We start from the raw sequence: 19,695 nt of genomic DNA, 5'->3' as shown, positions 1-19,695 counted from the left end.
GCTCGGAAGAGATATTCTTGCTGTTCAATAAACACCTGTTCTCTTCCCTCCTTGCCTCTCCGCATGCAGGAGTGCATTTATCATATTTTCAGTTCAAAATCGAAGCTTGATGATGTTCTTCAGTTTGCTTACTAGTTTTCAGTGAGCCATATTACTATTAAATTCTTGTCCTGTCCCATCTAAACTCAGAACTACTCTGTCTGCTGTTAGTAAACAAATAGAACTATTAAATGAAAGTATGTGCAGATAAAAAGAGAACTCAAGGGGTCTCAACAGGTTATCCTCTAAGAACATAAAGGCTGTTACAAGCTTCTAGGAAGATCCAAGACAATGTAACACTCCAGCTTCCTCCATTTCTTCATCTATAAAAAATAGAGCCAACGCTTTACTAGGGAGGAATATTTTGGGAAATTACCTTATTAGTGTTTGTGAAATGGTTTAAGACATTTGGATCAATGGCACTTTAGAAATGCCAGAAGTACTATTAAAAACCTGTTAAAATCTCAATATGCTATAGATCAATTCACATCCTTAAATACTGCCAGCATTAATGTTAAGCAAAGTGCTTAGACTTATTTACTGAACAGTCAAGATATGCCCCCCCGCCCCAGCCCCTTCCTCTGAAATATGTACCTTGAGAAATATCCTCTACTGCTCTCCGAATACCTCTATCAAATGCTCTTGCATCAGCAGGACTTTGAAATGTGAGGCCAAACTTTTTGTCATCAATCTTCCAGTGGTAAAAAGTAGGAGTAACTTTGTTGTAAACGAGGTCCTTCTTTAATGTGCATTCCAAGACCACCTTCCAGAAAGAAGACAGAAGGACAGGATATCACTGACCAATATATCAAATTTGAGAACAAAATTTAGTCTTTGTGAATTACCGGAAAACATACATCATAAGAGCAGGTAATGGCCTCTATTTAAATTTCTTCCTGTTACGAGGATGTAATTTTAACTTTGTTTCCATTATGGGCAAATTACTCACTAACAGTTGCTCATAGGTGGAATGGGTTAAGGACACTATTTGTATACAGAGTGAATCTTCCCAGCCTCAAAAGTATATGATCCCTATAGCAAGCACTTCTGTCAGTACAGACTTGCTTATCATTTCAGCAAATGAAATAGGCCACACCCCGAAAAGCATTACTGTGCTGATATCAGGTATTACTCTATCACTGGGAATCTTATTTGTATCCTTATTCTATCAAACTTTTAAGCACTAGACTAACTTTATGCTGCTTTCGGGCCACAACAGTTTTCTCCCAGAAAGGCTACTAGACAGGAGAATCGTTTTAAAAACTGGAATTAGTCAGAACTAAAATCTTTTTGAATGTATTACTGCCTGTACCTAGATACAAATGTATTTATGGCTCGTGCTCAACTATAATGAAAACAGTAATTAGAAATAATTAACAGAATTATTTAGCTACAAAAATATATACATGCATTTTCAGTTAATAAGCAAAGTTGCAGCCTTCACATCATTTCCCCACTTTAAACTGGCTGTTTTTAGAAATATTTGCATAATTCATTTACCTGCAAAATTTATTTTATGCAACATTGTTACATTGAATGTTTCTTGATTAAAAACAATCCAAGGTAAACAAGAAATTACAGTGGGACATGCACCGATCTGTTCCTGTTGCACTAGGTATAATAAAAGGCAGAGCAAGACAACCTGTATCGCTGTATTACTACTAGATTCTAAAACCCTCACTGAGAGATGACTGAGGAATTTTAATATTATATCATTTCAGCATTAATGTATTTCCAGAATTAGATTTTTAATTGTTACATATGCAGCTTTGAGAGAAAAATACAAAATTTCTTACAGCATGTGGAAAAAATGAGGTTAATTATAACAGATAATCTCCAAATTTAAAAAGAAATGTCTGTCTGAACTTAGATTATTCTTGCAAATCTTTTGTGTTCTTCCTCTCTTTTCCTTACCTATTATATAGGAAAATAGTTTGGTTTTTTTCTCCTGCTCTTCATTATCCTACACCCCACCACTAATCATCTTGAGTTTTACTGCCTTTTAGCTCTATCACTAGAAGGATGACATTATTTCTGTACATATAAACTCTTTCAGTTTTTATGTCCAGAAATAATTTTTGTTACTCCACTTTGATTCCCTACATGATCAACAAAATGTAGGTACAACTGCCTACAAGGAAGCACAGGAAAGAACCTAACTATTTGCTGCAGATGTGCAGGAAAAGGTGCTGCAGGATAAAAAAAAAAATAAAAAAAAATGTACAATTCTGCAGTTCTATTATGTATTAAATGATCATTCTTTGATCCTTTTGATGCTTTTAAACTTGCTTCCTCCTAAAATGAGGAGTTAAAATTTGAAGATTTCTCAAATCGATGCATTTTCTAGGTCTGTGAGTACTTTTGGGGGATCTCTACTATATTAAACACCAGCTTTTTCACACTATATTTTGTGTGCAGTTTCACCCAAAATATCAACAAGAAGTACTGCATTTTACAGCATCTTAGTGAATACTTGCTCCCAAAGGAGTTAATCCAGACTATTTTATACTGAAAATTCATACCTGAATGACAAATATTTTTAAAAGATAGTGTACCACTGCAGATAAACTACTGGATTAATACTTTATTGAGCCAAAGCTATAATTTTCAAAGAAATCCAAACCAAAGCAGAAAACCCCAAACCAACCCCATAACCCAAAAAACAACACTGCTACCACCTCAACCTTCGAATACCACCCCCATCCTCCAAACCTCACAACATTTCATAAGACAAGCAATCATTAACAAAACAAGCAAACATCTTATCAAACACCATAATTGTTTTCAGCTTGGTTTGAGGAAACAACAAATTTTAACAGGACAATACTGATTTTTCAGATCTAAAGCCGTATGAAAAGAGACCAGTTAACACAGGAGATAAGTGGTTAAGGGCACTGAAAGGGGAAAGACTAGTTGCATCAAAACCGTATGTGTTGTCAAATATAAGAATCCATGTAGGCGAGACTTTATGCCTGCCCAACCTGAGAGAAAACTCAAAAGATGTAGGTCAGAATTAGCAGTAGGACACAAATCTATAAAAACCCTGCCTTCCATAGTTTTTGTTGCATCCAGAAATACTAAAAACCTAAATCAACCAACCAACCAACCATCTCCTAAAACATTTCCCCATCACCAGAACACTTTTACACTTTGCAACGTACTTTTTTTCCCTGTGCTAAACATAATGCCATCAAAGGCTTCTTCATGCTGAAGTATGCAAAGTACCAGTAGAACTGGGGAGGAAGTGTCCTAATACATCTATCTCCAAGGCCTGGAAATGGAAACCAAGCCTTTAGCAATACAAATTTTTTTTTCAGGTCTTCAGAACATACAAAACTCCAAATATTTTTACTATACTTTGCTATGGTCTGAACTCTCCACATCATATGTGAAGAGGGTATAATACTCTCCCACACAGCTACCAAAAACCTGCCTTCCCAAACCTTTTTTAGGTAGACCTTCCCTAAGGTCTCCAGTGATAAGCACGACAAAAACCTGCAACATTGTAAGTAAGTGACTACAACATAACAAAACTGCATTTTTTAATAAACATGGGTTACTGTTCTGAAGGTTTTCTTCATTTAGAAGCTTAATATAAGACTTCAACACCAATATGAAGCAGCCACCTTAGCATATAATGGGAAATGTTGCAGAGTTATCAGACTCAAAACAGAAAAGCTCCAGATCCACATGATCAAGATCTAAATTCTCAGAGCATAAATAGGGCTGTGTCTACTTACTACTATTTAATGAGAAAAAAGAAAAAAAAATCCTTTACTAGCCATATGTCATTAGGAGCAACACTAGCAAGTTCATAGCTAATCATAAAAATACTTGCTTGACCCATGTTTCTTTTCCCACTTCTACAAGCTGCATTCTTTAAAGATATTAGAAACTATTTGGCTTGTGCAGACAAGATGAATCTCTAAAGTGAGAAATTTTAAACCTCAACATTTCAAACCCAAATACTTTTTAACAAAAATGAGCATATAAGATATTAGCATCATTATCTAGTGCTTATTTCAGAAACATATACATTTTTCTGTTTTGATAACAGACCCCATAATTGAACATTTCTAGATACTGGATACTATTCTACTGGTTTCTAGCTGTACCTTCAACAGCTTAAATACAGGATTACATGTAGATAATTTCTCAATTTTTCATTCCCAGCCCAAATCTACAAACATATAAGTGCACAGTTTTGGTGAAACTTCTGAATGCTTTTTCTGCTGAACAGAATCAAAGGCTTTTCTCTAGTCTTGGGACAAGCAGCATGACCCGAGTATATTCATGCTATAGACCATGTGGCCCCAGCAACACCACGACCCTGTGACATGATTATTATCCTGTGTGTGCTTTTTTTTTTTTCCTAATTCAAGAAGAAAGATAATGTAAGGGCTGTACTACAGCTCATGAGAATCAATCTTTTCTCAATCTTTAAAGCCAATTCAAAAAGTAAATGATTAAGTTTCTGAACAGCAGATTTTTAGAACAGAGCAGTATTTATATTCAGTTTCAGCTTTGTATCTCTCCCTTTACACAAGTACCTGTTCTTCACAAGAAAGTTTTTAAACTTCCTCACTCCCAACTCATGACCCAAAAGATACTAGTAACTTTTTGTTTTCTTTCAGTAAACACTTGCATGGCAAAGGACTGGAGAATAAAAATAAAATCAAGCAGAAAAGTCTGTTAGACTTTTCATTCAAGAAATGAAGACTTTTAAATGAAGATTAAACTTCTCATTCAAGAATGTAAAATTCACCAAACCCTAAAAAACTGTGAGGTTGAGCCTAATGTATGTTTAACACTAATACTATTAAGATAGAAGAGAGCCACTGTAAACACAGTAAAAGAGAGCAGCAGACCTGACCAGGTTAGGAGGGAGTGCAATTGTTCCAAGCAGACTGGCTGGAGCCAGATCTAGGAAGGTGAGTATAATAAAGGAGGAAACATGTAATTATGTCAAAGTCTTCACAAAATACCCTTACATTCCAACGCAGATCTAAACAACTTGAGCAAACTACTGGGGAGCATTCCCTTTCCTAAATTAATTCAGTGGTGCCACCACTTTGATTTTTTTTCCTCAGATAACTAGGATGCTTTTTGTGAACCCCATGACATGTTTTAAACAGCTCAGTACTGCACAAAAATATTGGAACTTCTAAATGTAGACTGAAGGTGGTTCATAAAAGAGCTGATAGCAATTTAACTCTTGGGTATATAAAGAAACAAGAAACTCTCACCCTCCTCCACATTCACCCCCTCCCCACCACTCCTCCTCCCCAACAAGGAACTTCAATATTTTGATGGTCAGTCTCAAAGTACTTAATTTACAGAGCTAAGTTACTGACTGAGATCTAGTGTCTTTAATTAATTATTATTAAATGCCTACATAACCTATAAAATACATGGAGAGATCCAGCACATTGGAATGGAATTGCAACGTAGTGTCAGAAGCAGTACTTGGAAAAGCAGCAACTAAAGCTAGTTTACAAGCAACAGTAAGAGAAGAGATAAAAAATATCTAATTTTTATTATAATCATTTAAGAGGCACCTGGAATATACCTCCATCAAATACCTCACCTATGGATTTCAAGTTGCTTTGGAATAAATTCCACCTTCCTACTGACACATAGGCTGACCAGTAATACTGGCATTATGATTCCCACTTATCTTAGGTAAAAGTAATTACCTGAATTCCATTTGCTCTCTAACCTGAGGCATTTCAAACCCCATGCTCCCCTGTGTCCCAGAAAAGTGCTCCAAATCCCATGCTATAGGCTTTCCAGGATGAGGGAATTTCTGCACCTTTTCTGGAAGCTGAGCCAGTTCAGAAAAGAAAGACTCATGGGCCAGAGGAAATAAAAATATAATCTAGTTATAAAGGTATTTTAACAATGTATAATGGGGGAGGAAGAGGTGGGTAGAGTGAGAGAAGATTTCATTTTTAAAGATTATTTTCTTTTTTAATCCCTAAGAGTATTTTCAGAAATGGCTGTGTGTACCTTGCAAAAAAGTGAACGGCCTGGAAATCGTGTCCAGCTGACTGAGCTGTAATGACTTCTGGATACTACAATAGCTTAAGCGCTCCTGAAGACGCATGTGCTCAAAGTCTGAATAACGGAAATGTTCAAAATGATTTATGGTTGAGAAGCTTTTTTAAAACAATAGTGTCACTTTCTCTTTGCAAATACAATGGCAGAGCAACCAAGTATACCAACTACAAGTAACCTCAGAGTTTATTCAGATTTACACACCAAGGCCATTCTAAAATGAGATTAGAGTGATGCTGGAGCACAGAAACAGCAGATTCAGTATAACTCAAAATCAGATGATCAAAATACTTAGTCCCTACTCAACAGCAAACATGATGAACCCGTAACAACTTCAACTTTTACTTTATTTTTACAGAAAAAAAGAAGAAAGTATTTTGTGTCGCTAAAGTAATCTTCAACAGTCCTTTTCAGGGTATCCTCTTTGAGAACACAGCCTTCTCCACCCCTTCTGTTGAAACTGTTAATTGCATTTCAACTTCTTGGTGGTGTTTTTCCTGGTCTTTTCTTTGTGTTATGAAATATAATAGTCACCTGTCAACTCTATTTGGACTAAAAACCCAGTTATTTGGCTTCATTAAAGAAAAGGTTTAAATTTGTGCTTGAACAGTGAATCCAAAGGGATATCTTAAGAAAAAACGTGAAAGCATTAATTATATTGAAAATCAGAACAGTGACTCGATTAACAACCAACAGAATTTCTCTTCCAGTCCGTGTTGTGGTCCTTCTGAAAAGGTGTTATGACCCAACAATGTCCTCACATACCTTGGTGTAGGATCTTGTTTCTTTTATGTCAACAGGGGTCTTGTTGCATACTGTGCAACTGTTGTTAATTCATTACACATTAGTTGTTGCTTATAAGTGCATTATTTGAAGTCTGAGGAAATATACACATACATAGCTTCATCTTACTTCGTCACCCAGCATTACTCGCTCTACAGTATTCTTCCCCATAGCCTTAATCTGAATTTGTTAGTTTCCTGAACTTTATTCAATATACACTGGATAGGCGTTCTTCCTAGCCATGTTTCTTCCATCTTTTATCCTATGTGTTTGAGGAATTGACTTCCAACAGCAACGTCCTAAAACTGCTGCAAGATCAAAATCTGCCCTGACAGACTAGTTAGTCACATCTGTGGGCAGCAGGGGGGAGGACAGATGGACACAGGATGGGGGGGGGGGGACACACAAAAAAACCAAACCAAAAAACAACAATAAAAAGAAACCAACAAACACTCAAACCAACTGTTCAGGACAATGTTCGGAAAACATATTCACACTAACCTGAGCTCAATTTTGGACAGGAAGAGGAGCAGAGACATTTAAAGCCTACTAGCAGCAGTGGAAACAAAACAAGGCTTGCCCACGGGAAGCAGCAGCGTGAGCGCAAACAGATCAGGATGCCGATGGCTACGACATTTTCATATGCATGAGGGAGAAACATTAAACCAGCTTTCAGTTCTGAGCATTTTATTACCCTCAGATTGTGAAGGCAAGCTGTGAACGTCAAAAGTATGAAGAATTAAGAGAAAACTGTCAAGTATCTTTAAATGCAATTAAGCCCCTCAAAAACAGCCTCAGTAAGGCTAAAAAAAGTTCTAAAGGGAACTACTGCAAAGTGAGGAAGGAACTGCAGGTGCACATAGTTGTGCAGGAACACAGGGTACTCTGCTAATAGCACTACGCCTCCCCGAAACAACTGAGTCAGCAGAATTTCTATTTATATGCTCTCTTCCTACAACAGCCACAGTAAGGCGGAAAACTCAGCAGTCCTGCCTTGAGAGAAACTGATACGCTTGAAAAAGAATCATCAGTACAGTATAAGAAGCAGTTCTACCTTTAAGCTTATACAGAAGTCTTAGATTATTGGCAGAAAAGTTCTTGATAGAAGTCATTAAGATGGAGGTTTTGTGCTTTCCTCACTTCTCTTTGTTTCCACAGTAAGACACCCCCCCATCAGAAACCTATTTGGCACATGAGTAGCCAAGCAAGCCTTAGTAAGCCAATTTTGTCTTCCATAGGTCTGCATGTAGAAATGGCTGCGATCCTACCCCGGTTTTCCTTTTGTGAGGCTGTTTAAGGCAAGTTTCTGGTATTTTATTTAATGTAGCTGATAAATGAGTACTGTCTATGTGTTCATCAAACCAGATCAATTCTTGGGCCTGTCAGCTTCATGCTTTCATCCAATACAAAAGTTGTTTTCATGTACAATGGCTACTTTTTGCCATAGCCAAATTCCATAACTGAATCATTACTGAGGAATTCCTCGAAATTTGTGTTTTTAACAAGTTCTCATTTTCCAACACTCCTATTAAACACAGTATCATTGGTGTATAAACAGATTAACAAGAAGTTTTAACTTTAACCCTCCACTGGAAAAAACACCTGAATAGCAAAATGTTTCCTCAAATGGATGGAAATCCGCAATGAACAAAAAGTATCTTCTAAAGTTCCTAAAAGATCAACGTGCTTAATTCTAGAAATGCATGGTATTACACCTAAAACAAATAACTGGCTCTTTAGGTATATAATCACTGATATGGACAAAAGCTCAGCAACAGCATTAGGCTGAGACTATAAATCCACTTTCTAGTCTACAGGCAACAATAAACAAACATATACTCTTAGGTCCTATGTGGTTTTAATAGGAACAGTAAACAGATGCAAATTGTTACCGTTTTATCCCTGAGTCGTTCTCCATGGATAAGAAAATCAGCACAGCTATTCTCTTCCTGGGGAATGACTTTGAAGACCGTGACACAGCTTAGTCCACCCCCTCCAAGTGGTAACCATCCACCACTTGAGTCATCCCGGGTCATCACCACAGCTCGCACTCGTGCATAACTATTACTGGAAGAGATGCAAAAGAAGAAATTAGTTTTCCATAAACAAAACCCAGCTAAATCTAGTTAAATAAAAAACAAAGCAACAACAAAAAATTACAAACCCACAACCAAGATCATGATAATACTGTGGAGGTTCAATCCTTCCATAACAGCCACCTAGAAGAAACCAGGCTAAGATAACCCTCTAAAAAAATGTTCCTCTCTATTTTTATGCCTTCATTAGGACTTCTTGGAGCTTACATGCAATTCCTTTTAAAAAAACTTAACCAGACAATGTAGTTCCTCAGAGTCAAAACTGATATTTGGCTAAAAACTTTACAGTCAGTGATCCAGCTAGACATGGCCAGGGGTGGGAAGAGAATAAGAATCAACTCCTGATTTACTTCAGGCTAATCGTGAAGCCAGTCAGCCACCATGAAATTGCATAGAAAAGAGAACAAGAAAGCAGAAAGAGGTCAGGCCTTCTGCCACTGAAATCTAAACAAGAACAGGCTCCTAGCCAGAAACCCTGCTTCCCTTCATTCCTCCCTCCCTCTTCCCCACACACATAACCCGTCCTTTGCAAGAGTAGGTCAGAGCACACACGCTGTGGGGTTTGACAACAAAACCAGTTACGGCTACTCAAAACTTACTATTTGCAGTATCTACTAACTAGTTCTCTCCTGTATTCGCAGTGTGTGGAAAATTACTTGCATTTTACAATTTAACAGATTTTTCCATGATTTAGCATTTTTACAAAATAAACAAATGGTTATTACTTCACTAATTAAAAGCCAAATTCCTTTTCCAGAGTCTTGGAAAAAGGTTTTGGTGACCTTCTCCCTCTCAGGTTTTATTTCTTTAAAAATAAATGACACACCTTAGTTTTGCTTATGAATTTGCTGCTACATCAGCTAGAAAGCCCCATGATTTACCAAGGATGTTATAAGATCCTACGTTCGAAGTATGGTTTACTGCATGAATGCAACAGTCCATGAATGAACATTCCAACACTTTAAAAGAAATTAGCTTCACAGTATCTTTTGCAACATACTGCTGATTGAGGGCTTAAGTATTTATGCTAATTGGCATTAGTAATATCAAATTTAAGGACTGAATAGGAAACACTAGAAAAAGTTGTTCCTTCTGTACAAACTTATTTGTGATATAGCCATTCATCAAACTGTTGTATTTTAAAGTGATCACTTCTTGCCTTTTTTTTATTTTCCAAAATGTCCCAAAATAACTGAAGGTAGGCTTCTTTGCGTACTTAATATATTACGTTCTCACACACATGATTCACACATATGATTCACATATATATATATATATAAAAAAAAAAAGAATTTTGCTGCAAGCATCTACAGCTTAAATGCATAACGGCTTGCAAAATGGGAAATAAAACAAGACTATCTAATTTTAGTTTATAGGCAAGCGAATTTGTTTGTAGAGACTTTGTTTGCTCCCTCCAAGCAAAAAAATCATCCTCCTCCTCCCCCTAAACCTCATAGTTAAAATGACAGTTCAGTCAATGTTTCTCACCATTTCTGTACCAACATCTTTTACTAACTTCTCCCACACAGCAGATAAATATAATCAAGAAAAATCCAATCCTTCATTGTATGCATCTATCAATTCTAATAGCTGCAAATAAAAAAGGCTATATCTTGGTGCTTAATAATATTACTGAAAATCGAATTGTTCATTGGTCTCTATTACTGTATTTCAGTCAGAGATAAGTTCAGACTGTAGCTGTACACTTCAGACACATAAAGTCTTTTATCTCATTTGTCTCAGGTGAAGAGGCCTCTTCTGACAGAAACTGAGGACACTGGGACTTTCCTGTGAAACAGAAATAGGATGCACCAACTAGTTAAACCTACACACTCTTTGCTATTCTCCAGTCAAGTGAACCACCAATTTAGCTTATAAGTTATTCATTCTATAAATTTGGTCATAAATCTGAATATTAGTGATCTCTTTTGTATACCAACAGACTGCAGCAGCAGTTCAGTTAAACATCATTTAGGGATATCACAGAACTTCACTCAGGCTACATGAAAAAACTTGAACTATAACAGATTAATTTTTTACTTTTCTTTTTTTTTTTTTTTAAATGAAAGTTTACACTCCACATCTATTTTCTTCTCAAGGATTACTAAGGAGAAGCAAAGATGGAGGATACATATCATACCTCAATGGCTTTGCTACTTCCATTTGCCATAAGATTTCTGACAGTGTTGGGGTTTTTCCCCCCCTTCCCTATACAGAGCCACCCAGTCTGGTTTACTTAACATTCTTGTGTTTTGCTTCCATATTTTCTAAACTGTTTTAAACAAGATTTACCCTTTCAAATATTCTAGAAACTACTGTCAAACCCACTGCATTAGCGCAAGAGCCAAAATAAAATTCCCCAACAGGTAACACCTAATGAATAACCTCTTAAATGGCAACACTTTTTTTTCCACCCTGTAAATTAACTAGACAAATTCATTACTGTACTTGCAACAATGCCAAAGACTATGAAGAGATTGCTTAATTTTGTGTTGTTGTTGTTGTTTAATATTATTTTTTAAATTCTACAGGGACTCACAATTGGCAACAATAGTTATTTTTAGTAACAATACAAGCTGGTTTGCAATTAGCTACAAATCAGCAGCAGGACTTAAGAGTGATTTCCATTTCCAGAATCCTCTGCAAACAAAATAGCGTCTGCCTGTCACACTGCTGGTGCTACCAAAATGCTTTTATCTCTAAGCATTTTAGCCCTCATCTACATATGGGAATTTTGGAACAAATTGCTGAACTGCTGATGTAGCTTAGCTGGGGGAAAAAGGGCACATAAGGCTCCAGTGTTTTCCGGCACTACACTAACAACCTAACATTTTTACTTACTCTTGCATGTTTAGCAGCTCTATCAGGAATAACTAAACAAAAGGAAACCAACCAAACAGAGCAATCAATCAGTTGAGCATTGCACTTTATTGCTAGCACAAGCATATGAAATATAACATGAAGAGCAGCACTGCAAGAGCAGGCCCAAACCTGTTGTATTACATCCAATCTTTCCTGAGACCCCTGATTTTGCTTGTGGCAACTGGAAACTCAAGGCAGAAATGAAGTCATCTTAAGATAGCATAGCATATTGTCTGAAGTTTCATTCTAAAAATATTAGCAAATGAAGATGATTCTTGTACCAAAAATCAAAAGCTGGAGTTGGGTGAGCTAAGAAGCCTGAGAAAGCATCCAGTGGCGACACACAGGGCTACAAACCGTTAAGTGGACAGGGAAGATACAAGACTTACAGTCCTTGCCTGCCATCAACTTTATTTTAAGAGCATTAAGCATTAAAATCCGACCACAGAGTTTAAAGGCACTCTCCTCCCTCCAAAAGCTGTGTTTATACCAGTGTAATGCTCTTGGGTCCAAACTAACTTGTGACCTGGATGACCAAACTGTTGTTCCAAGCCCAGGAAGCACTCCACTGATCTTGACAGGCTGGGACCTTCAGCTCAGCAACTAATCCTGCATCTGATGGCTGGGAGGAGGAACACAACTATAATTTCATCATTACATGTTTTTTTTAATAAAAAGTAAATGATTTTGATAATTTGTGGTATTTCTTATGTGTAACACCAAGCCAATTAAAGATACCAAACATTATTACAACATTTGTCCTTTCTTTCATCAGTGATCCAAAAGAGAATGAAGGTTAAGAATTTTCTGCCAAAATATTTTTCCCAGAGAAAAAGGGGAAAAGAAGTTGAAGGAGGAAAAGAAGAAAACAAAAGCAGCTATCTTACAGAATCACAGAATGGTCTGGATTGGAAAGGACCTTAAGATCATCTAGTTCCAACCCCCCTGCCATGCTTGTTACACTACATTTATTTTAACCCAGTTCCAACCGTATACAAGTCTTCCCTCTCCTAAATACGTATTAAGCATTAACATTCTTTTATTTGTGTTGCATCCTGCACATTACTATTTTAATATAGGACTGAAAAATAGTAACAGCGATCTCAAGAAATGTTTTTTAATACAATTGAACTGTAACTGCAAATTGGTTTTAGTACTATAAAGCTTACTACCATCATCATCAAGAAACCTGGATCTTCAATGGGAATTATAACCTGAACTATATGAGAAACAGACCCTCTTCGCTTCAGTAAAAATATTTAGCATTATGGTTTCTTTCAAAGCTGGAAAGCAGATTTGCAGAAAGAGACCTTGGGTTTCATGTAGACATCAGGTTGACCAAAAGCCGGCAATGTGCCCTTGAGACAACAGATGCCAGTGGTGTTCTGGCCTGCCTTAGGAAAAGCACTGCCATCAGGCCAAGGGAGGTGATCCTTGCCCTCTGCTCAGCACTGGTGAGGGCACACCTGGATAGCCACATCCAGTGCTGAGCTCCCCAATACAAAAGTGATAAGGAGCTACTGGCAGAGTCCAGCAACGGCCACTAAGATGGTTATGGGGCTGGAGCCCAGTCATGAGGGAAGGCTGAGAGAACTGGAACTGTTCAGCCTAGGAAAGACTCAGAGGTATCTTAGGAACATATAGAAATACATTTTAACATCAGGAATGACTTTTTCACTGTTAGGGTGCCTGAGCACTGGCACAGGTTGCCTAGAGAAGTTGTGGAGTCTCCATCCTTAAGAGATATTCAAAAGCTTCCTGGATATAGTCCTGGGTAAACTGTTTTATGTGGCCCTCCTTGAGCAGGGTGTGGTGGCTAAGATGACATCCAGAGGTCCCTTCCAACCTCAATTATTCTGTGATCCTTTCTTGTATTTAATATTGTATTTCATAGCAGAGCAATTTCAATAAAATACAACTTTATAATTATAACTAATATGGGTTAATTTATGGGAATTCATGATACTTTGAAGTAAGAGTTGTCACTATGCACAACTGCTATTTAAACACTTCTGACAAGGCTAAGATAAAAAAGGCGTTCCGAAAAATCGTGACACACTTTGCTATGAAATTAAACTATCTTTGCTAGCACACAAAGTAACATCTCCAGGCTGATCTCCAAATGTGAACTGGTCATGGATCAAGGCTCTTTACCTTTGACTGGCACTTTACACATGTACTTTAATCCCTCCAACTTCTGGTGCAATATACTTATGTGTTTGCAATCTCACCCAAAGAGCATACATGAATCACACTTGGCTTTTTATGGGTCTTACTGTCCAAACAGCTTAGCAGAAGATTTTACAATTCCCAGCTAGAGAAGTGCTCATGAGTACGTGCATACCCAGAATACCAAAAGGTAACACCAGACCACTGAGCTGAAGTCTGTTTTACTTGCAGATAACATTTCTTGAGTATTGACTCAATTTAGAAAAAATAAATTATTTCACCAGTATCACATGAACATATCCCTTTGCTGCTGCTGATATAAATCCCTTTGTTACTAAAGGTTTAGAGAATGACTGCCATTGGCACAAAACATTAATGACTTATCTAGAACAGAAGGACATGCGAATACAGCATGAGTACTAAAGACAATTTACATCAATAAAACATGACAATACATCCTATTAATTTTTATTAAAAGGAAACTATATATGTTTTGCCATAATAACAGCTACCATATCAGGCTCTGCCTTGCATGACTGTTAGTTTTCTCCTCTTAAAATTGTACCAGCAAACCAGAATCTACACCAAACTATTATGCTCATAGAAGGCAAAACATTGCAAATTTTCTCCTTCAAGATAGATGCAAGAGGTATTCTTCACAGTAAAGACAGGAGGTACAGCAACCACACACAGCTACTATGTCTAGGAAATTTATTTTGTGAGTAGCTTAGCAAGACCAGACATGGATTTCCAGGAGGAACTATAGACAAATGCTGTTACATTTAAGATACCCACAATGATTTACTGAAGAGCTTTGGACTTTGCAGAAAAACCTGAATAAGACATTCCTGCTCAAACGAAAAACTAAACCAAACCAACACAAAATTCTACTTACATAAACCTGAACTACCAAGCAAAATGGCTAGAACCCAAAATGGCAAAGGAAAAAACTATGTGGAAAAACTCCACTACATAAGGAGGGGATAACTGGTGTCCTGCAAGAGCCAAAATACTTAATTACACTATTATTATTTAGCAGGAGAGTCTTGTAAAACAAGGAATTTTGACAGTGTACCTACAATTCCAACAAGATAACGAGACACAAATGAACAAGTGTCCAGAATGGGAAACCATCAAAACAGTATATTGCTGTTACAAAGTGTTCTCTAGGACACAAAATCAGAAAAATAATAATAGAAGCACTAGAACCACATTCCTATTTGAATACAGACAACTTAAGATTTGTAACTGTGTAAAGTAGCCAATGCTACAAGGAAGAATAGCTACTACTGCACAAGTTTTTGCAAAGCACAAGGGAATATGGAGAAGCTGTTGTAAAGATCTGAAAACCATGAAAACTACACATGAAGTAGATATTTGACATTTCCATGAATAATATTCTAGCCCTGCACCTCCTCTTGTTTAATAATTGTAGCTAATTTCTATTACTTCTGTATGTCATCCGTGAGGTTTGGTTAAACGAAGCAATACCTTAGCAGATGAACTGAGATCACGACATATGCTTCGGTTCCACCACTTTTAAAGCAACTGCCTTCTGGAAGTCCAAGTTTTCATAATAGTATGGATTCTGTAACACCCTCTCGTCAAGCTATATTACTTAGAAAATTGCATCTGGTATCAAATACACCAGCAAATAAAAAACTCAAACAAACTTAATTGTTCTTTCTACTCCTCCCAACAGGAATTAAAAAGAATCAAAGTAACATTCAAAGATGGGTCCACAGGTTTTCAACATGTGTAGCTGAACTAAAAAGATGGTTTACAGTATGTAGTTCCCCTTTGTAAGAGCTGGTGACATGAGCTGGACATGGAAGCTGGACATTTTTTTTTTAATCCAGGGACTGCTGGATTAAACTCCGTCCAGTTTTAGGGAGATGGGGTAACACAATTTGAGTGGTCAGATCCTGCTACTTATATGCCCCTCAAGTTTAATCGATTTCCTCCAGAAAACCCTAAATTTGCTTAATTTTTTACAAGTTGACAGCCATGAACTCCAGGAATATCCACTCTTCATCTCAGCCAGACTTCTCCCCTCTCTCTATATTCTCAGAGTTTTTCTTCCTCTTTACCCCAGAATTTCTGAAGATCCAGAGGAATCTCTTTACCCCATTTATAGCACAGAACTGTCTGTACCCTCTTCTAAATTCCATGAAATCACTACTCATTTCTTATCAAGTAGCAATCAAGCTGTTGGGTACTGATCCCATGTGTTGATTGTGACTTGCTTACCACAGAAACATGTAGATAAAGATGAAGTTCACAAATAAAACAAAAAGAATTACTTTTTTAGAGAAGTTACCATTTCTTTCCAACTTTGCAGAAACAGAGGAACACCTAAAGAAACAATAGAAGACAAGCTTTTCATTTTCCCCCGCACTTCAGTAAACCTGGGACAAGCACAAGTTTGTAGCTTAAGGCAGATTCCACTGAAACTAAGACAACTTAACACTTCCACTAAGTGTCAGACAACATCCATCCAGTCTAGAAGGAAACCTCTTTATTTATTTAAAATTAAGCTTACAGATTCAGTTCTTTTATTTTGCTTGGAATAGCAATGATTACTACAGTTTATGATACATAATTAGAGGGAAGTTTTCCAGGTAATAGTTATACCTGAGCAAGTCAGAATTCTCTCTTCTCTTAGGGCCATTTCTTGAGTCTTACAAATGTCACAAAGTCTCTGAGCTTCACTCAAGTATGCAAGTACAATTAGATCACCCTCACAGTCAAAGCTATTAGTCAACTAGCCATCCAGATTAAGAATGGCATGACTCTGGAGACTGTTAACATGAGATGTGAATGCATTAATCAACAAGTCATTTTGTAATAAAGTTCCTGACCACTAAAGAAAGAGGAAGGTAACTAAAACATAGAAAGGAAACCTAGTAAGATTCTTTATGAACACCTTTAGCTCCTCTAAGGATGTGTGACTTCTATAAGAAGGCTGTACTGAATGTGCTATTTTCAAACCAGCACCTGTGTACTTTTTATTTCACAGCCCCTTGTATTTAAAAGGATAGCACTCCACAAATAGTTGAAACAGTTATTATTTTCCTCCTAACATACCTAAGGACTTATGTAGCAAAAATAAAGGACAAACCAAGCAGACCCTGCTATACTTTCTCTAACACAGAAAACATTGTTTCAGATTTTACATTTATTATGTCTGAATTTCTTTCAGCTTGTCAAGGACTACACACTTCTTGGAGCAGAGACCATCTGTAATGCATGTAATTCAATAAACACCTGAGTGCATGTTGGGATTCAGTATACACAGTGTAGCTGATGAGCTGCTACACACTCTTGATTTTTTGGCAATACATTTATAGAAGAAAAAAGCCTCAGTCCCACTGAGTTTACTCACCTCAAGCAACAGTTGGTATTAGGTAGGCAACCACAAAATTTAAATTCTAATCTTGTCACAGTAAAACAAATTTATAAAAGGTCCAGATAATTTCTGGCATGCATTTCCCACTCAGCCTGCACAGAAAAGGAACAGAACCTGAAACCAAATAAAGCATAACCACATTTATAAAAATAATCTTCCTCTAACTGCCTTGCTAAGCTGTGAGATTGCTAATGTTGTACAAGAATATTGTACAAGAATGTTGTACAAGAAATAGTGTTTTAAAACTATGTGAATTAAAAATGTAGTATAATTCGTTGATACTGTTAGATCTAAAGCTTGTCTCAACTTTTACATTGACACGGTTTTTCAAGGACTTTAACCTGACCATACGAAAGTGATCTTGCAAAGCAAATTATATTCAAGGAAAATCCCTTGGATTTTCCCAAGGAAATCCCAAGGAAAATGCTAAATTGCTCTTCTTAACATAATCACAAATCAAGAAAAATCCAAACGGATGTTTCAAACACACACAAATGGACAAATCATGAATGCCCAAACCAACAAAACAGAAAGACTACAAGCCAAACTGCAAAATGCTTAACAAACAGCACCAAAATTGGAGTAAAGAAAAAACCTGAATGAGTCTTAATGAAAACAGCCTGTGAACTTACAGATCTGTTCTGTTTTAAAGGTCCATGTTCAGTAACCAAAAGGAAACTATTATTCCTTTGCTATGCAGCACCACACTTTGTGGTCTGAACTGGTCTTTCTGTAGTGTTAACAAACTATGAATATTTAGGATAGAGGAAATAAACTGAGACAGAGAAGTAAAAAACAAATGGAAAGACTTCTATTACAATAGTCCATCAAAGCAGAAGAAACAAAAGATTAACAAGATTATACAAAATGTTTTAATGGTATGCCCTTCATAACTGCAATATGTCAGCATGAACAATGTGATCTACACTGCCAATATATAACTGTATGACCTATGGTTGATAATCTCAGTAATAATTAGCATTCTCACCAGCAGTCTCAAGCATACAAATAGGTAATTCACAAGTCCTAAGTTCAGAGAACATAGGAATACTAACAGTGCATCAAAAAAAGTATAACTAAGCCTTGTGCAACTACATTCCCTGCTCCAACTACTACTAAAGTAATGCTTTCCACAAGTTTCTACAAAAAGCTGCATACACAGGTCATACATGAACAAAACAGAGCAAACAGCACACTGAAAAACCTCTCAGTTCAGAAGGAAGATTATTTAAGTTGTATTAGATGCTGCTGTTTCAGAAGAAAAGATCAGAAACTTGTAACCACCTGCACAGGAAAAGTGCACATGCATCCCCCCACTCAAATATGTAACAAAATAAGAATACGTTCACACTTCATAAACGATAGTTAGTCATGAGAACTCCTACAATAATCACTAAATCTCTCAGTCTACTCAGCAACTGAAAAGGGATCTACCAGATTAATTTTCCTTGTTTTGGCAACAAGAAAGTCCTAAACCAAGGGTTACAACACTGAGATCATGAGATGATTTAGTTTAGTTAGTTTATGGTTATACCTTGTTGCTTCCTCTTTGGGCTTTTTAAACGATTGATATCATAAAAGTTATGGGTTTAGGGTGGGATTTTACCATAAGGAGGAAGTTCCGAAAAGGGTACTGGAGATAGCAAAGTTAAACTGCACAAACTATATGAGTATCAAGAAAGCAAGTGCAATATGACACGACACAAGCTCAAAACAGGTTTTTAGACAGTAAAATCCAAGCAAGGATTAAAAGAAAGGTCTTTCTGCTCCGGTCAATCTATGAGACAAAAACGTCATGTAGGAATACTAGGCAGATTTTTTTGGTGCTGCTCTAACATCTATGTTGCACAGTTTTACTAAACAAAGCAGATTGCTGTTTATCCTAAAACTGTCTGAAGTGGCTATTTGCCACTTCTATTACACAAAATAGGATATAATAAAATAGTTTATAAAATCTAGTATAAAGCAAAAAATTGAAAAATCTTACTAAGTCAATAAGATATTCTGACTGCATAATTGAAGAAATACAAATAGAAAATTAAGTATCTCTGCTTAGAGAGACAGAAGATGACATTATATATTCAATAAATATAGGAAAAATTCAACTGGTGGAATGGAAAAATAGGTATAGATGGTGAAGATCAAGCTCAAGAAACAGGAATCGAAATTTGGCCATTTAATTTGTACCCATGTATTTTGTTAGGGACTTCTGTTCTTATTCCAGCAACAGAAGGATCTTCTCTATTCATAACCTAAGCACAGGTTCTACTATTGAAACAG

At 36.7% G+C, this 19,695-nt stretch overlaps 1 protein-coding gene across 4 annotated transcripts in view; it reads right to left on the bottom strand.

The window, feature by feature from the left end:
- SPRED1 (sprouty related EVH1 domain containing 1) overlaps positions 1-19,695 on the bottom strand; it is a 64,636-nt gene that overhangs the window by 19,100 nt on the left and 25,841 nt on the right. For all 4 annotated transcript variants that reach the window (XM_030481867.1, XM_030481868.1, XM_030481869.1 and 1 more), the window contains 2 exons: positions 8,772-8,946; positions 634-802 (listed from right to left, as the gene is read on the bottom strand). In XM_030481867.1, coding sequence (XP_030337727.1) covers positions 634-802; positions 8,772-8,946 — 344 coding nt within the window. The remainder of the gene's footprint in view (positions 1-633; positions 803-8,771; positions 8,947-19,695) is intronic.

Source organism: Strigops habroptila, chromosome 4, assembly GCF_004027225.2.
Source record: "Strigops habroptila isolate Jane chromosome 4, bStrHab1.2.pri, whole genome shotgun sequence".
NCBI classification, from domain to species: Eukaryota; Metazoa; Chordata; class Aves; order Psittaciformes; family Psittacidae; genus Strigops; species Strigops habroptila.
The sequence above is the reverse complement of the archived record's forward strand: the minus strand, read 5'-3'. Positions and strand labels throughout refer to the sequence as shown.